Source organism: Panthera leo, chromosome A3, assembly GCF_018350215.1.
Source record: "Panthera leo isolate Ple1 chromosome A3, P.leo_Ple1_pat1.1, whole genome shotgun sequence".
Lineage (NCBI taxonomy): Eukaryota > Metazoa > Chordata > Mammalia > Carnivora > Felidae > Panthera > Panthera leo.
In genome coordinates this window covers 10,406,407-10,426,145 of record NC_056681.1, presented here as the reverse complement: position 1 = coordinate 10,426,145, position 19,739 = coordinate 10,406,407, and the positions used below count along the sequence as shown (strand labels likewise).

General features: G+C 48.8%; 1 protein-coding gene and 1 long non-coding RNA gene across 4 annotated transcripts in view; one reads left to right on the top strand and one right to left on the bottom strand.

Moving 5' to 3' along the window:
• The window catches only part of ATP9A (ATPase phospholipid transporting 9A (putative)), a 129,274-nt gene that overhangs the window by 35,492 nt on the left and 74,043 nt on the right, over positions 1-19,739 (bottom strand). For all 3 annotated transcript variants that reach the window (XM_042930649.1, XM_042930651.1, XM_042930650.1), the window contains one exon: positions 15,295-15,507. In XM_042930649.1, coding sequence (XP_042786583.1) covers positions 15,295-15,507 — 213 coding nt within the window. The remainder of the gene's footprint in view (positions 1-15,294; positions 15,508-19,739) is intronic.
• On the top strand, positions 3,115-9,755 carry LOC122215412. The gene is made up of 3 exons (XR_006200365.1): positions 3,115-3,195; positions 4,124-4,263; positions 9,145-9,755. It is a non-coding gene; the product is annotated as an uncharacterized LOC122215412 (long non-coding RNA).

The window sequence follows — 19,739 nt, the reverse complement described above, 5'->3', positions numbered from 1 at the left end:
GACTCTTGATTTCGGCTCGTCATGATCTCACCGTTCATGGGACCGAGTCCCACACTGGGCTGTACACGGACAGCAAGGATGGAGCCTGCTTGGGATTCTCTCTCTCTCCCTCTCTCTCTGCCCCTCCTCTGCTCATGCATGCTCTCCCTCTTTCTCAAATAAATAAATAAACAAACATTAAAAAATAGTGATACAAATAAAAGCCTGTGAACCTGGCCAGGGGCCTCCAGGAAGAGAAGGAAATACAAGGGGAAAAGGAAAACAACAGAGAGGGGAGCTGGGGAGGGGTTGGACAGTGCTGGGTCCCCACCTGGACTTGCCCTTCCCCCCTCCCCCACTGCCACAGGAAGGAGGCACAAGAGAGTATGGAGAGCCCACGGGTGCCTGACAGACACAGCCTAAATGACAGGGCCACCCCGCATACCCAGCAGAGAGCCCACTGAGCTAAGAATGACCCACTCGACCTGAGTGGATATGAAAAACCAGACTCAGAGAAGCAAGCAAGGTGGGAGGCTCCCGGCTGAAAGCAGCGACAGCCTGACATGGGATCTAATCCTGGGTCTAACAGAAACGGCCAATCCCGGATCAGCTGGGGGCCTGCCCTACAAGCACAGGGGGCCTAGACTGGGGTACAAGTTCATCGGCCCATCCTCGGTGGTGCCTGGCCGCACTCAGGCATCCACCCGACACACTGTCACCGGCAGAAAGTTGAGACGTGCGGCAGGCAGAGTAACGGCCCCCAAAGATGCCCACGACCTAATCCCGGGACCTGTCAACAGGTTACCTTACACGGCCAAATGGCCTTGGCAGGGGTGATGAAGGTTAAGGGCCTGGCCATCAGGAGCCACTCGTGGATTATGCAGGTGGGCCCAATGTAATCGTAGGGGTCCTCAAAAGGCAGAACTTTCCTGGCCGCAGCCAGAGAGGAAGTTGAGGGCAGAGGGAGAGTCAGAGAGAGGAGATGGCATCGGTTTTGAAGAGAGAGGGAGGGACACAAACCAAGGAACAGGGTAGCGTCTAGTTGCTGGAAGGCAAGGCAACAGATTCACCCCTGGGGCCTCCGGGAGGAACAGAGGCGCCCCGGCCGACTGGTGAGCCCTGGATCGGACCTCTCACCTACAGGACTGTGATAAATTTGTAGTGTTTCCAAACAGAAGAAGTGCAGCAATTTGCTACAGCCAACGACAGGAAACGCACACAAGACGCTTCCAATTTTAATGCCCAACAAGCCGCCATTTTATTCCAAACCAAGCCCGAGAGGATGGAGTCCAGAAAAGAAAAGGTACGCCCTCCCCCTTTCTTCTTATAAAATGCAACCTTTGGGGAAGGAAAAGGAGGCAGCTTTTAGGACAGAGCAGACCTGGGGAGTGACAGAGGGTGACAGAGACAGGGGTCCCCAGGAGGTGCTAATTCTGAGATGCTTTACTATCTTTCAGCTGGGTGGTGGGTCACAAGGGGCCATCACTGTGTAAGTAACTGTGCAGTATTTCAGTGTCCCTGCAGGGGCGGAGGGCACCGAGAGTCACTTTCCCAGGGGATCACAGTTGCCCAAGCTTCTGCCTTACCAGGATGCTTCCGGAGCTCCCCCTTCCTTCTCCCAAGAGATTCTGCACAGGCAGACACCTGCTACTCCGTGTTTCGGGAACCCCCAGGCTCTCCTGGGCTGCCCTACTACCCGCTGGAGCGGGGAGGGGCGGGGGGGGGCACAGATCAAACCTGGGTTCTAGCTCCGCTCTGCCCCCCCGTCCCCACTCCCTCCAGGTGGCTTCTTTTCCATTTCTGTCCCAGCCCTAAACATTCTGTGTTTCCATCCTTAGTGGGTTCTGCTCAGATACCTAACTGGCTTTCTGTTGTGGCCAGAAACTGGATTTATGCTGGAACAAGAGGTCTGTCTTCAAGAAACTCTACTCTGCTCGAATTATGTCAGCACAAGTCAACCAGGATTCCCATGGACTAGCTTTCCCCTCTGACCGACAGAAGATACTGTCACACTGACCTCCACCTGCAAAGAAAGGGCTAGTCTAGCAATGACTGTTTCCTGTCTTGTTTGCTAATAGTCTGCATCAGTCTTTGAAAAAAAACCATTCATTTACTGGTCTGAGTCAATGACTCTTTCCATAGGGCTTGTCTTACCTGCAAGCAATCATCTCTCCAAGTCTAAAATGATCAGTGAAGATTGGACACACACAAAATGATCGCATCTCCACATACACTGTTTATAGGGTGACACGTGTGATGGGCAATACTTTCTATCTCCTACTTTCTCTCTCTCTGTGTACCACGGAAATATCTTCCCCATGTACCTGCATTTCTTTTCATTTAAAAAAAAATTTTTTTTTAACGTTTATTTATTTTTGAGACAGAGACAGACAGAGCATGAACAGGGGAGGGTCAGAGAGAGAGGGAGACACAGAATCCGAAACAGGCTCCAGGCTCTGAGCTGTCAACCCAGAACCCAACGCGGGGCTCGAACTCACGGACCGCAAGATCATGACCCGAGCCAAAGTCGGCCACTTAACCGACTGAGCCACCCAGGCGCCCCTCTTTTCATTTTTTTTTAACGTTTACTTCTTTTTGAGAGAGAGACAGAGCATGAGCAGGGGAGGGGCAGAGAGAGGGGGAGACACAGAATCCGAAGCAGGCTCCAGGCTCCGAGCTGTCAGCACAGAGCCCGACGCGGGGCTCGAACTCAGAAACCATGAGCTCATGACCTGAGCCAAAGTTGGACGCTGAACCGACTGAGCCACCCAGGTGCCCCTCTTTTAATTTTAAGTAAACACATATCTCAACACAACATATTACAAATACATAGGTACACACGAGCCAAAAAAACCCTAAGTTTACATCCTCCTTTACACACCGATTCTGTAACAAAGAAAAATTCTCCTCGAGATGCCTTCAACCGTGACTGTCAGTGAAAGGGGTTTTTTTCATTCTTGTTTTCAAGCTGCTGCTACACCGCCCCTCAAAAACCCATTTCATTGTTCTGGACAGAGGTGAAAGGCCAGTGGTAGTGGGCTTCATGGAAATGCATTAACTACCCCAAAGCCTGCTCTTAACTACAATGGGAAGAACACGGAACCCGGCAGTGGCTTCCAAGAGCACGTGGCAGTTCCTGCCTGGGCCAGCCCAGCCCCCTCGCCAGGGACCCTCAGGGCCGTACTGGAGGGACAGCCGGTCTGTGATTCTGAAACGGTGAGCACTGACAAGTGCGGCTGATGGGTGAAATACACCTGTAGGCAAACATCTTCCAACCTCGACTTCTTCTGCAGCGAAGCCCTCAGGGGAGCAAAGGAACAGTGGCTTGCTGCTCCCCCCACTGGGTCCAACCTCCTCATTAAAACCTCCCCGGTCTCTCTGGGGACTGGTGCCCCCAGGACCTGAGCCCTACCAAGGGGGCGGGTCACTGATTCTCACCTTCCACTCTCTGGCCCACAGCGTTAATCTGAAGCTCCTTTCTAACAGAAATCCCCAAGGTCATATGGAGAAGAGACTGGTTTGGCATTGGGGTGCTCCCCGACCCTTCTCAAACGCAGCAGGAACACACATTTCAGGGGTCAGGAGAGACCAATGCATGTCTTTGCAAAACAAGAGGACATGAAATGAGGTTACTTCTTATCCTGACGGATCCAAACCTCCGTTCAAGAGAATCACTCCATATCGTCCAATCGGAAAGGATTTGGGGGTCTAGAGTCTCATTGTCCCCAACAGCCAGAAGTCGGGGGGAGGGGGTGCTCTGAGACTTCAGGTCAGAATATCCAGAGGTCAGAGGAGCAGCAGCAAAAGAAACCCGTTAAGGTGAATGAATGAACAAGTAAATTAACTCTACCAAATGGAAACGGAGAAGGGGGCAGAAGGCCGGGGAGCGGGGGCTCCTGAGTCGGCCGCGTGTTTTGGTTTGGGCCAGGAAATCAAAAGGACGGGCTGCTATGCTCCCTCCCCAAAATGCCCATCTGAAGAATTCAGGCCAGAACGATCCATGAAAGGGCTTTTTCATCATTTGTGGGTCAGCAATAAACCACCTGTGACAAGTCTTAATAATTTTCCCTTTGTACCTGGGAAACGCGTGCTTGGGAAATACGCCAGGTCAGGCTAAAAAGTCTTGAATTCTTGTCAGGAGCAGGATACGCAGCCATCGTCAGAGCATGCGTGAATCTGGTATCTCTGGTGGCCTTCGAGAGGATCAACACCCAGACTCGAAAAGACTAGCCAGTTCGCACTAATCCAGCCTTTCAAGACCATGAATGCATCCAGAGACCTAAGGTATTCTTAATTAGGAAGCTCAGTGGACAATGCACTACCCGGGGGGGGGGGGGGGGGGGGGGGGGGGCTGGACAGGGAGCAGACAGGAGTAAGGCTGGCCCCATGGGGGCAGGGGTAAACTGAGGCAGGAGCCACCCCGTTCGGCCAGCCACTGCCCAGGAGAAACTAGGCCCACCGTTTCCAGATCTGACCTTTCCCAAGAAAAGCTGACTTTTCTATAACATTAAGTGATTTTTAAAAAAAAAAATATTGCTGCAGATTTTTATTTTATTTTATTTTTTTTACACACAGCACGGAGCAAACAAAACACTGCCCCTGTTTTATTTATGAATCTTTGGGCAAGATGGTGGTTAAAAGGCCACTCCCTGATCCAAGTTTCTTTGACCCTGTACTTGAAATTCAGGCTCCTATCACTTAATCTGATGAAAATTTAGATTTGAAAAGAAAGAATGACATCATCTCCATAAAATCTTAGCCACTCAGAAATAACTTTGCCCTTAAGTCCATTCCGGGCCAACACTAACAAGAAACGGGACAGAACCAGCCCACCGAACAGCTAATCCCAAGGGTAAATCATCTGATAGGTTTTCTACAGCGTCCCTAAAACATTCCCAACACCCCCTCTCTTCTGAGCAACCAACACCCTATTTCAAGATTCTTACCCCACTGGTTAATAAATAACATTGTCCGAGTGTTTTCTCCTTAAGTTCCTGACCTCTGTTTTCTGAACTCACCCTGGGGCGAAAACAAGGCAGCAGGAGGGCAAAGCCCCACCCACCTCCTAAATCTTTCTCCCTCATTTGCACACACGTCTGAATGCAGTCATTGTCCAACAGCCCGGAGCACAGGTACAAGGAGGCATTTAAGGAAGGGCACCCCTGAGCAATGAATGTGGTCCTGGAGGGAAAAACCTCAGGTCCGCACAAGGGCTAGAAGGCAGGACCCCAGCAAGGCCACAGGTTTGCCCTTCCCTGGGGTGGTTTTTATCCTCACTCTCTGCAACACGGTTACAAAGATGCAAAAAGAGACACCTGGAGCCTTTTACACACACACACACACACACACACACACACACACACACACACTCCGAGATGTGCAGAGATTAAACCCGTCAGGCTATGTCAGGACATCAAAATTTAAGATGGACAGAAGCGGGAGACAAAATAAATAATCTGTGGTGTACCTAAGCAGCAGGAAAGAGCGTAGCCATTAAAAATCCTATCACAGGGGCGCCTGGGTGGCTCAGTCGGTTAAGTGTCTTAACCGACTTAGCTCAGGTCATGATCTCACAGTCCATGAGTTCGAGCCCCACGTCGGGCTCTGTGCTGACAGCTCAGAGCCTGGAGCCTGCTGCAGACTCTTGTTTCTCCCTCTCTCTCTGCCCCTCCCCTGCTTGCTGTCTCTCTCTCTCTCTCTCAACAATAAACACTAAAAAAAATTTTTTTTAATAAAATAAAAATCCTATCACAGATGGCTACTTGACAGGGATAAGACAATATATTACCAGGTGGACAAATCAAGATAGAATGTGGAATGACTAAACATTTAAATTATAGGTATGGAAGCGAGAGGAAAAATACCAAAATGTCTTTTTTTCTCTAATTGGTTACCTTTTCTATAACAAGCCTATGTTACACTTATAAAATCTGCTTCTCGCTGAGCTGTATCTTCACTGTACTTTTTTTTACGATTTTATTTTTAAGTGATCTCTGCACCCAATGTGGGGCTTGAACCCACAACCCCGAGATCAAGAGTCGCCCGCTCAACTGACTGAGCCAGCCAGGCACTCGTTCACCATACTTTTCTATCTCCCAGCAAGGTGACACAGGCTCAGGAATGGCCTCCTTAGCAGACTCTGCCATCGATGGGGGGACCTGTGCACGCAGCTCTTTGTTGATCTCTCGTGCTGTAAGAGGGCTGTTTCACGGTCACTGGAGATCAGAGGAGAAACATACCCTTTTGGTTTGTCTTTCTAAGGACAGGACCCTGGAGAGATGGGTGGTGAAGACAAGGCACTCGGGGGGCTCCCAGAAGTTTTCTTAGCACCCAGTGTGGAAGCTTCTCCAGATGAGACAGAGGGAAGGGATCAAAAAACACACTTCACGGAGCCTGGGAGGCAAACATACCCCGAATGCTGGCTCAGAACAGGCCAGAAGAACCAGGCGCTCTGGAAGCTCACCCAACATCAGCCTGAAGCTCCCAACACAGGTGCACAGCACTCAGTAGTGTTTCGTGAGCGACAAAGCACATGCGAGCCCTCCTCCCACGGGCAGAGCAGCAGTATCGCAGTCACAGAACCAGCCCCGGGACGCGGGCTGCCTGGTTTTCGTCTCGCCAGCCACGTGGCCTTGGGGACACCCGTCAGCCAACCTACGCCTCATCCGCTAAACGGGCACCACGGCAGTAACCGTGAGCCGTAGGAGGTGCCCAGAGCACAATGCCCCTGGCACACCAAGCAGGAACTCGGCAGGTGGCCGTGTCTTACTGTCGTCAGCTCACTGACGATTTGCCCCAAATCACCCGACTAAGGAACCTTCTTGCACTGCTGGTGGGAATGCACACTGGTGCAGCCCCTGTGGAAAACAGGATGAAGCTTCCTCGAAAAGTTAAAAAGTAGGGACGTCTGGCTGGCTCAGTCGGTAGAGCATGCAACTCTTGGTCTTGGGGTTGTGAGTTCGAGCCCTCCATCGGGCAGAGAGATTAGTTAAAAAAGAATAAAAATAAAATTAAATTAAGTTAAATTAAAAGTTAAAAATAGAACTACTTGGGGCACGTGGGTGGCTCAGTCGGTTAAGTGTCAACTCTTTTTTTTTTTTTTTTTGTCAACTCTTGATTTGGGCTCAGGTCGTGATCTCATGGTCGTGAGACTGAGCCCTGCCTGTGTCAGCCTCCATGACGGGCGTGAAGCCTGTTCAAGATTCTCTCCCCGCCTTTCCTTTCGCCCCTCCCCCACCTGCACACACACACACACACACACACACACACACACACACTCTCTCTCTCTCAGAAAAATTAAACGGAACTAGCCTACAACCAGTAATCACGCTACTGGGTGTTTACCCCAAAAATAAAACAACCAAAGAATATACGCACCCCTGTTATTTACAACAGCCAAACTATAGAAGCAGTCCAAGTGTCCACTGACAGATGAATGGATAAAGAAGTGATAGGTGATCTATAAAGAATATCCCACTGTGTGTGCGTGTCTGTGTGGAACACGGAGTATTATTCAGCCCTGAAACAAGAATGCAATCTTGCCATTTGCAATCACAGGGATGGAGTGAGAAAGTATAACGCTGAGCAAAATAAGTCAGAGAAAGAGAAGTATCATATGATTTCACTTAGGTGCGGAATGAAAACAAAACAAATGAACAAGGTGGGGGTGGGAAGAGAGAGAAACAAGCCAAGAAGCGGACTTCTATAGAGAACACACTGATGGTTACCGGAGGACAGATGGACGGGGGTTGGGGGATGGGGACTGAGTACACTTAGGATGAGCACCGGGTGGGGTCTGAAATTGCTGAAACGTTATATTGTACACCTGAAACTATTACACTGTACGTCAGCTATGCTGGAATTAAAATTAAAATTTTTTCTTAATTCAAAAACTAAATAAAATGGGGGCGCCTAGGTGGCTCCGTCGGTTAAACACCCGACTCTTGGTTTCGGCTCACGTCGTGATCCCAAGGCTGTGGGATCAAACCCCACGCTGGGCTCTGCACTGAACATGGAACCCATTTGGGATTCTCTCTCCCCCTCCCTCTCCCCCTCCCACTCCCCCTCTCTCTGCCCCCACCCCTTCCCCCCCCCCCCCCGCCGCCCGCCAAAGAAATAGAAATAAAAATAAAATCCCCCCGGTAATCAGGTCAGAATGTGGCAATTAAACACAGCCAGCAGCTGCGATCGGGGGGTCTCAGGAGGCCAATGTGATGCCCTCGCCTTCCATGAAAGTCAGCAGACGGGAGGGTCTTGAAATGCCATCGAGAGACGATACGAACCCACGGCAACCCAGTGTTTTAGTCAACCTCAGGCCTCTACTGATGTCACACCTCAGTGATACACGCTTTAAAAACAAGAGCTACTGAAAGCAAGGTACAAAAGTGAATCTGTAATCTCCAATGTGCTCTTCTTAAATTTTTAAAAATGTGTCAATAATTAGGGGGCGAGAAAAAATTCTAACATATGCAAAGAAAGATCTCTGCATGAAGACTCGGATACTGGTGACAATGGGCGTCTCAGAGAAAGATGTCCAGGAGGGGGAGGGCCCGTGTAGAGGGGGCAAGATGAAGGTTTCAGGGTAAGAAAGAGACACGCTTCTCATCGTATGACACAAGTATGGGGCAGGCTTGCAGAACACCCTATACGCGATGAGAACTTGTAATTAATTGCTCTGAAATTAGTGAGCTATTCAAGGCATGGCCAAGGCATCGAGAAACTTTCAATCAGAACACACATCACACACACACACACGTACTCACAGGGCACATGTGTGTGCACACACAAGCACCCCTACATATACACAAACACGGATACATAAACACACACACACACACTTGTTGCAGACAGAAATCCAACAGGAATGTGACAGCCATAGGATTTGGTAAGGGATGTGACTTCACTCACTTCACCCTCCTTCCTTCCCTGGGCTACACGATGAATCTGCACCACAGAAACATGCAATTATGTTTCTACATAGAGACACATGTGCTTGGGGAAAATCTGTAACAGAATGTAAACTGTAATCTCTACGTGGTGGATAAAATTAACGTTTATCAACTTCTCTTTTGAATCTACATTGTTACTTTTTCTGTAATGAAGACATAAGTACTTGTGATTTCACATGCCTAAAAAAAGTTGTGTTTTGTTTTTTTCATATGAAAGAATTCCTGAAAAAGACGAACGAATGAATCGCAGGGTTGAGTCTACCTGCCTTAGGAGAGCACCTCCTTGACCATTCACGCCAAGAAACGAACTCGTTAGAAAAGACTGCATCACGACCACGACCCCTCCACCCTCTCCACCGCACCCCACCCGTGACGCTGACAAACACCTGGGAAGTGACGGAATGCTGTCCGGGCCGGGCACCCAGGAGCACCTCTCTCTGGCCAGATTAGATCTAGTTCATTTCCGCTGGGAGTTACCGCATGGGGGCAGGCAGGGCCCAGCGCCCCTCGGGCTGTAATCAATAGCTGCATAAAGACACGGCAAGCCTTCCAAAGCAGAATGTGCACAGGAAACAAATCTAGGAAATCCTGCTTTCTGTTACAGGAAATGAATCCCACCCCAACTGGTAGAAATTATTCAGGCAGCCTCCGAAGTAAAACGAGTGCTGGTCTCTATGTGGATTCCGTACACGTGACCTTGCCTAGACCGGCAATGTTTTATTGATATAGAATTTCAAAGGTGGGATTCTAGACGCAGCCAAGTCGATGCGGAATCCTACAGGGATTTAGAAACAGTACAGCTTTCTGAAAGATTTTGCTGGAACTAGATTTAGCCTCCTTTCTGCCACCTGGTGTATTTATACACAGAGATTTGTATTTTCAGAAGATGCACGCTACATCTTTTGAAATAGTTTGGAAGGCAGGTCAGTAAAATATTAATAGCAGTTACACCTTTAGTTAGTAGGATGACAGTTTGCTTTTTATTTTATCTGTATTTTCACATAATCGCCATAAACGCGAAATAACTATACGATAATAAATAAAGCTGGGGGGGGGGGGCACTGACCTCTGTGAAGACACAAAAGACCAAAAGAAAACACCTCTTTTTTTTCTTTTTTTTTCAATCACTACTCGGAATCTTAGAAAAACAAGAGAAATCTGAATCTGAGTGGAATTTATGAACAGGAGCGGAGAAGCACAAAGCATTCTGTGAAAGATCAACCCTCATGGAAAAACTCTGCCCGGCCCTAAACCAAATATATCAAAGTTGGGTGGGAACCAGGAGCCTGGGACAGGCGTTGAAGGCCTCCCATATGCGTGCCGATCAATAGCCAAAATTAGGAGCTCACAGGGAGCGGTACTGATCGGATCGTCATTTCTGAAACTTGTTCAAATGCCAATCCCATTAAACCCCCTCCAAGCTACTGGTCCTCCGCCCATAACTACCCAGAATCTGGCCCTCTTAGACATCTATTCAGGGATAGTGTCTCCCAGTTCCAGATGGAAAAGCAAGATCAAACAGACTAAATTCGGTGGAGAGATGATGACAGATCTGAAGTTTTTGGTTATTACAGCACAAGTCTGAAGAAATGGGTCGGATCATCCACATCCATCCTCCTCCCACTCTCCCTCGCTCTACACACAAGGCCCATCTCAGAATCTGGCCAAGGGTTGCAACATCCTTCACGCCTGGAAATCGGGTTCAAATGTCAGTGGTCACGGATGAACTGGGTGCACAGTTGTGCTGTTCCATAAACACCAAGCAGACCACAAGGGGTCGCCTTCCAGGAGCCGCAATCCAGTGCCCCCAAGAAGGACAGATGACAAGGGGTCATCCCCCAGGGGCCACAATCCAGTGCCCCCAAGAAGGAGAAAGAAGCTACTGGTCAGGGAAAGCCACATCCGAAAGTCCTTTAATTTTTGAAGTTTGGAACAGGGTCTCGTTGCAGTAACCCCGCCCCTCCCCAAACGCCATCAAGCACCAGGCTCACCGATGTTCTCCAATTAGTCTGGACCTTCGAAACACTTCATTTACCAGAGAAGCCCCGTCCCTCCCTAAAATGAACAACAAAAAACAACTGGAAGCCCTTGTAACGCTGAGGGAAGAGTAAGATGGTTTAAAAATGATTCTAGGAGGCGCTCGGGTGGCTCAGTCAGTCAAGCGTCCGACTTCAGCTCGGGTCATGATCTCGCGGTTCGTAGGTTCGAGTCCCGTGTCGGGCTCTGTGCTGACACCTCAGAGTCTGGAGCCTGCTTCCGATTCTGTGTCTCCCTCTCTCTCTCTCTCTGCCTCTCCCCGGCTCACGCTCTCTCAAAAATAAATAAAAACATCGGGGCGCCTGGGTGGCTCAGTCAGTTGAGCGTCTGACTTCGGCTCAGGTCATGATCTCGCGGTCCGTGGGTTCGAGCCCCGCATCGGGCTCTGTGCTGCCAGCTCGGAGCCTGGAGCCTGTTTCAGATTCTGTGTCTCCCTCTCTCTGACCCGCCCCCGTTCATGCTCTGTCTCTCATGCTCTGTCTCTCTCTGTCTCAAAAAAAAAAATTTTTTTTTAAATAAAAAAAAATAAATAAAAACATTTAAAAAAAGGTATTGGGGTACATACACATAATTATAAAAAGCTGTCTTTAAGACTATTCAAAAATTTGGGAAAGAGGGATGATGAAATACCAAGTTTAAAACAGAGGGTATGAAACTCTATGCTAAAATTCCCTTTTCAGTTAAAAACATATGAAAAGATATTGGGGGTGCCCGGCTGGCTCAGCCCGTGAAGCATGCGACTCTTGATCTCAGGGTGGTGAGTTCGAGCCCCAGAGTGGATGCAGAGATCCCTGAGAAATAAAATATTAAGAAAGAAAAAAGATACTGGAAGATCACACATCAAAAACTTCTCAGTGGCCTCTAGAAAATAATTTAGGAAAATGACTAAGAGCTCGGGTTCTGACAAGACGTCCCCTGGGTTAAAACCCTGGCCCTGTCACTCAGGGGGCTGCGGCGATACGATGAATCAGCAAGGGGAAGGGAAACTTTGCCGCGTTAGCATCTCTGAGAGCAGGACAGGCCAACAGCACGCGCCTCCTTAAAACGCGCACTGAGGACAGCGGCAACGACACAGACACGGAGCCTGCCCCGTAACTGTCAGACCCAAACCAAGGAACGTTCTACAAGATAATCGCCTGTATTGCTCAAAAGCGTCAAGGCCATGAAAGTCCAGGAAAGCCGAGGAGCTGTTCCAGATTTAAGGAGACAAGAGGTGTGACAGCAGAATGCAGCGTGTGTTCCTGGGTTGGATTCTGATGGCGGGGTTGCGGGGGGGCAGGGGGATTCTTTTTTTTTTTTTTTCTTTTTTTTTTTCGTGAAGCTAAGTAGAAGCTAAGTCATGGGACAACTGATGACATTTCAATAACCCCTGCAGGACAGAGAACTGTACTACTGTAGCAATGTTAATTTCTGATTCTGATGAATGTCCTTGTTTTTTAGGAAAAAAAAATTAAACACTTAAAAGCAAAAAAAGATTGGGGGCGCCTGGGTGGCTGAGTTGGTTAAGCGTCTAACTTCGGCTCAGGTCATGATCTCAGGGTTCGTGGGTTCAAGCCCCACATTGGGCTCCACACTGCAGTGCAGAACCTGCTTGGGAGTCTGTCTCTCTCTCTCTCTCTCTCTCTCTCTCTCTCCCTCCCTCCCTCCCTCTCTGTCTCTGTCTCTCTCTCTCTCTCCCTCCTCCCCTGCTCTCAAAATAAATAAACTTAAAAAAAAAAAGGCAAATAAGGATCATGTCTGCAGCTGACTCTTCGAAGGTGAGAGAGACTGATAAAGCACAGGTAGAAAAAAGCTAACATTGGAGGAATCTGAGTGAAGTTTTGGTAAAAGGGGAATTCTGAGTACAAGTTCTACAACTTTTTTTGTAAGTCTGAAATGATTTCCAGAATAAAAAGTTTAAAAAAAAAAAATCCAGGTGACTTTACGCTAAATGTTTAACCTCTCTGTCCTGGATGTTTCTCTTCTGAAAATCGAGATAATAAAAGTACCTCTTAGTTGCTAGAAAGATTAACTAAGATAATACACAGAAAGCACTTCAAATGTGATCTGACAGGTATCAGATGCTCAAGGAAAGTTGCCTATTGTCATCTTTTAAGAACGAGACTGCAAGTGACCCAGTTTCTTCTTATAGTTGTCTGAAGTGTCCAAATTTTCTATCCTGAAATGTAATGGCTTTCGTAATCAGAATACAAGTTTTCTGGAAGGGACGGAGGGAGAAGGAAAAAAGACCAGAACGTTCCCTGTGCCTGAATCATACTCAAGTCAGGAAGGCAAAGAATGTATTATTTTCATACTGGCCAAGTGCTCTGCTACACGTATGCAGAGTGCTCCCATCATATGAGACCCCGGGAGGAAAACCAATTAGGGGCTTGTTACAAAAAATAAAGATCAGCCGTGCTACGAGACTCTCTGCTCTTGAACATGGCATCAGATGAGTCCTTGTGGTCCTAGCAAAATAGTGTGCTTATTATGTATAAACAACGACGTGGCTGACCAAACTTCATCAGAACGCTTTAGCGTCTCAAAGGACGCCATCGTGAAAGTCCAAAGACAGCCTTCGGAATAGGAGAAATTGCTTGCAAATCATATATCCCATAAGAGACTCTGGTCTAGAATATACAAAAAAACCTCTTTCAACTCAACAACAAAAAGACACATAAGTAAAAGGGGGCAAAGGACACTGGAGAGAAGATACACAAATAGCCAAGAAGCACATGAAAAGCTGCTCAGCCTTCGTGGCCATCAAGGAAATGCAAATGAAAACCCCGAGGGAGATTTCACGTCACGCTCCCTAGGATGGCCAGAATCAAAAGGCCCGACAAGGACACATGATGGCAAAGGAGGAGGTAAATTGGAACCCTTACACGTGGTTGGTGGGGATGCAAAATAACGTAGCCCCTTGAGAGAGCAGTGTGGCAGTTTCGAAAAGGTCAAACGTAGTTTTGACCATACAGCCCGGCAGTCCTACTCCTAAAGATACGCCAAGAGAAATGAAGATTCTCTCCAAAGATACACCAAACACTTGTGAAACAAAGGTCCGCGGCGGCAAAAGAATAAAAGAAAAAAAGAAGCAATCCGAAAGTCCATCAACTGACAAACGGATACACAAAATGTAGTACTATCCACACGATGGAACATTATTCGTGCACAGAGAGGCACAAAGGGCTGAGACGTACCACTGCATGATGCGTCTTCAAAACAAACACGAAGTGAGAGAAGCCAGACACACGTGTCACATACTGTAAATTTCCATTTGTGTGAAACGTCCAGACTCGGCAAATCCGGAGAGAGCGAGCTTGGGGGGGGAGGGGGGCAGGAGTCCAGGAGAAGATATGGGATGGAGTGCCTCCTTTAAGGGGGATAAAAACGTTCTCCCCCTGATCGCGTAATGGAGGCCTCAGGCCGTGAGGATACTAAACATAAACAGTGAACTGTACATGCTAAATGGGTAACTGTATGGCATGTGGATTGTATCTTAATAAGGCTGATGTTTTTAAAAAAGGGAGGATGTGGATTAAACGGGACCCTTATGTGCTGGCCATCTGAATCACAAGCAACACCTCTTTGCTATTTGTGTACTTGGGATGGATCTTTTTTTTCTTCTTCTTCTTTCTTTTAATGAAGTACTCTGAGTATCCTCATTGACTTTTAAAAAACATTTTTTAATGTCTATTCAGTTTTGAGATAGATAGAGACAGGGAGTGAGTAGGGAAGGGGCAAAGAGAGAGAGAGAGAGAGAGAGAGAGAGAGAGACACACACACACACACACACACACACACACACACACACACAGAATCCGAAGCAGGCTCCAGGCTCTGAGCTGTCAGCACAGAGTCCGTCGCGGGGCTCGAACTCACGAACTGTGAGATCATGACCTGAGCAGAAGTTGGACGCTCAACCGACCGAGCCACCCAGATGCCCTGAGTACTTATAATTTTTTGTTTATTTATTATTTTTGAGAGGATGGGGGAGGGGCAGAGAAAAAGAGAGAGGGAGACACAGAATCCAAAGCAGGCTCCGGGCTGTCAGCAGAGCCCGATGCGGGGCTCGAACCACGAACTGTGAGAACGTGACCTGAGCCGAAGTCGGACGCTCAACCGACCGAGCCCCCCCGGGCGCCCCACGTTTGGGACATATCTTAAGTCCGAGAGTGTTTCCTCCAGGGGAAGGAAGTTCTGCACGCGTGGAAAAGTGTATTTCCCTGGCAGGGCCGCGCCACCCGGGCTCGTGTCTGCTCACGGGTGGCTCCCCGGGGTACCCCACGCCCGGCGTGTGGAACAGAGGCGCACGGCATCTCTCGGCGCCTCGCCACGCCTGCCGGCGGCTTACCTCGTCCGGGCTGGAGGCCTGGTACACGCGGCAGGAGTCTTCATAGCGCTTCTCAGCCTCGGCCTGGTCGGTCACGCCGTTGGACTCGTACACGGGAGTCACGTTGTGGCAGAGGGCGATGGCCTTCACGGCCTCGTGCACACGGCTACTCATGGTCCGCCGCACCTTGGTGGTGAGCGTGGGGCCCTTCTGAGCAGGCGGGTCCTGGGATTGCTACAGGAAAGACAAAAGAACAAGGAGGATGACTGGAGACACAGAAGGGTCTAGAATGTGTGGAAGAGCAACCACGTGGAGACACTGCTTTTCTTCGCGTGGCTTCAATGCACAGCGCTCAGACGACATCTGCAGTGGCACCGCGCTCAACGGCAAGTAATTTTCAGGAGCCCAATCATTTACAGCAAAACGGAGGAAAAATTACAATTCAGGGGATGCGGGTCATTCTACCCGTGAACAAGTCAATCCATCTTCCTTTCGGTGGCATCAGGGCCTCTGACAGAGCGAAGCCCCCACTGCGCTGCAGGCGAGGCCAGTGAGGTCAGGGCTTCTCAAACTGGGCGCTACCAACACGTGGGGAGGATGATTCTCTATTGCAGGGGATGTCCTGTGCTCCGTATTCTACAGACCTCAGATGCCCTCCCGTGGTCCATGGAGCCTACCTGGTCAGCCCCTGCCCACCTCTGTAACCTCCCTTCTTGCCACGTTCCTCATCCTCCTCTCTGCTCCAGCCACACTGGCCTTCCTGTTCTCTGAACACTGCCACGCTCCTTCCTGCCTCAGGGCCTTTGCACCTGCCTTGCCCTCTGCCGGGCACATCATTTCCCAGATCTCAGCAGGGCTGGCTCACTCCATCTCATCACTGAAGGTCTCGATTCAAATGCTGCATCCTCAGAGAGGCCCTCCGCAAGAGCCCCAGCTTATCTTCCTGCCAGAAGTCATGCTTCCACACTGCAATGCGGGATGTCGTGTTCCGGCTAAAACCGACTTGTTGACCTGACGACTCTCCCGTTAAGCCATGAGAACAGAACTTGTCCATGTGTGTGTTATCTGTCACCACAATCCTAGGGCCCACGGCAGTGCCTGGCACGCACCGGTATTTGAGGAGCAAATGAACAACTTTGTGTTGCTAAGGGGACGGTGGCACATCTTGCCCAGACAGGATTTTTTTTTTTTTCTATTTCCAGGAAGAAATAAATATCAAATTGGCCGACAGCAGTTCTGGGTTTTACATCACAGTTTGGGATGAAAAGAACCCCTGCAACATAGTCTTGCTCCACGGCTGAGCCCCGGAAGTCAGAGAAGTTTCGGGAGCGACTGGAGCCCACGGTCCATTAGAAACGTATTTCATCCAGCAGAAGAGAAGGGACCCGATCTTTTAGAATGAATCCCGTCTTCTACCCGTGAACATGTGGTTGCCCAAAATAGAGAACAGATGAGAAGAAAACGACTTTCATTTAATTTTTTAATACTATTTTTAGCAGTGGCATTAGACTCCTCAGGTAATTAGACAATTACTAAATTATTCTGGTCATACAGGCACACACAGTGCTCCGGCTTCCTGCTCTGTTAACCTTTGGTGCCAAGAGGACACGAGTTTCACTTCCAGGCCAAAGGGCACTGCATGGTTACGATAATTAGGGTAATGAATCAGAACTCCAGTTTAAATGAATCATTATTTGCCAAGTGCTTTTAATTATAAAGAATTTACCTCTAAAATTATAACAAGGACTGAAGATTTACAGAAAGGTCCTCTCCGCTGGAAAGACCAAATCCAGAACGTTCTCTCTGAGCTCTGTAATTTATGTTCTAGCCACAGACGCGTGTCTTCATTTTGCCCACATTCCTCAGCACCTGGGCCAAATTATTATCTAACATCAGGGCAACAGCAAGACCTCTGACCAAGCCATCGCTTTGGCCGGCAAGGTTTGCAGATAGCGGGTTTGAAGGAGAGGACGAGCGAAGGGCATCCTTCGCACACCTCTGGATTTTACCAGCAATCTGATGTCACGTCTGCAGAAGTCACACGCTTCCAGCAGTATTTCAAATGTGGGCTGGCACAGAGCTTTGGGGTTTTGTATCCCAGGGGAAACCAGTCTAGAGCGAGGCAGAGAGAGAGACACGGCCGCTCAGGTCTTTGCAAAGACCTCGCGTCCAGACCAGGGCACCATCTGACAAGTCAGAAGGCGAGGCTGATTGGCCCCAACCAACATCACAGGGATTGGTGTAATGTCCCCACGTTCGTTTGTCTCTCTCCCCAATCAACAATCATCCCCCTTTCCAACCAAGATGTCTCAGGGAGGAGGAATTAGAATCGCCGATTCTGAAACTGGCTTTTAATTGTCAAAGAAAAGGCTCATCCACACACCGAATGGCAATCCACGTAGATCGTTAAGGTGCTGGGAATTCCCAGGGGCTCTGCCAGCATGAGTATTAGGGCCCGGTCTTCAAACACCCTCACGTTGCCCATATGGAAGAGTTTCACGTCGTACAGTGTTTATCTCCAGCCTCCTCCCCACAGGCCCTTTAACCCACACACATTTCTCCTTACTTAAAAAATACCAGGGGAAAATAAAAACAGATGTGGTATCCACAGAGGCTGGTTACAGCTCTTTTCGCCCTGGGGAGAAACCACCGGTCCTCTCGTGGAAGGGGCACAGCACAGCTCCACATGAGGTCAGAAGCTAGAGGAGGAGTCAAGACCCCCACGTCCAAGGGCCCCTGGCCCCGGCCCTCGGGCGGGAACCTCGCACCACATAACGCTTCGAGGTCATTCGACATATCCCAGCCAACACACGAGACGCAGAGGTGAAAATGAACCATAGACCTCCATTTCTCGTTATCGATCCACAGCAGGGACGCGCCCCAGCGAGAACTCCAGTCTCTGTACCGGAGGAGAGATTAATGCAAAAACTCAATGCTCAGTCACCACAAGCATCCCTTTTCTTTCTGAAGTGCAATGAAAACGTCACCACTTACGAGCATTCGTAACACTCACGGATATTAGGAATGGGCCGCCACTGGTAAAAATACAGTCACATCAAAGAGGAAGGACTCCTGTTTCGACAGCCCTGCTTCACTCCCCAAATAAAGCTCAAAGCTGAGAGCTCATTAACCTCAAAGGGCCACCCCCACAGAGACAGGCTCACACCCACTACTTCCAGATGGGTCCACGGAGGTACAGGATGATTAAGCGACTGAATAACCACAACGTTTACCGCTCAACAGACATCCTCCAGCATGACACAGGCAGCTGGAGGTGCTACAGACATCTGCATGGTAGAGGCCAAGGGCGCTGCTGACCATCCCGCGACGCACAGCTTACACAACGAAGAACGATCCGGCCCGATACGTCACCGTGCCAGGGCTGAGAACCGGGGTACAAAGCCAGGGCCTGGACTAGGGTGAGGGAGGGGAGACTTCACTGTGCTAATCCAGACCTGGATCCCATCGATTCCAAACTGCAGAACTGTGTTCATCACGGACTTCTGCCTGAATTTTTTAAATATCGCATCACCATAGGATTTATCTTGACTGCTGTGTTTGGGGTTGTTGCGGGTTTTTTCCGGCATCTGATTAAGTTTTGCTCCTTGGGGGCGTACCTCAGTCTCCTTACCCTAGTCCCGGCCCTGTTAGAAAACCATTAAAATTATCATAATCACTGACACGAGTGAAAAAAAGTTAAGTTGGCTCGTGCGTGTGTGCGTGTGAAGAAAAGTAAGTTTGATAGTGATATTCTAACAGTGGTTCTTAACTGGAAACGCTTCTCAGAATAACCAATAAAGATTTTAAGAAATATATATGTTCGGACCTTCTATACCTAAAGAATGCAGTAAGGCCCAAGCATAGATATAGATACAGAGAGAGATTTTCTAAACCTCACACACAATTCTGATGCTCCGCTCTAGTTAAAAAGAATTAGGAAAGTATGACGGCTTCGTGTTGAGAAGGAAAAAGAAACATACACAGAAACAAAACATACCTCCCTCCAGACACGCAAAAGCAGAGGAACAGTTTGGCAGTGTAAATCTATGTTTTTTCTTCGTGCCTATCTACATTCTTTATTTCTTCTGCAGCAACGAAATGTATCCTAGGGGCGCCTGGGTGGCTCAGTTGGCTAAGCGTCACTCTTCGGCTCAGGTCATGATCTTGCCGTTCATGAGTTCGAGCCCTGTGTAGAACTCTGCCAACGGCTCAGAGCCTAGAGCCTGCTTCTTTCTCTCTCTCTCTCTCTCTCTCTCTCTCTCTCTCTCTCTGCCCCTCCCCCACGCACACTCTGTCTCTGTCTCTCAAAAATAAACTTTAAAAAAAAGATAAAAATAAAAATAAATGTTGCTTTAATTTTGCAGATGAAAATAAAGAGTGACTTTTCTTCGGTACTCCACGGGTCATCTTGCAAACTGTTTTAGGGTCCACGGATTTAGACACTGATGTTCTGAAAAATAAGGGGA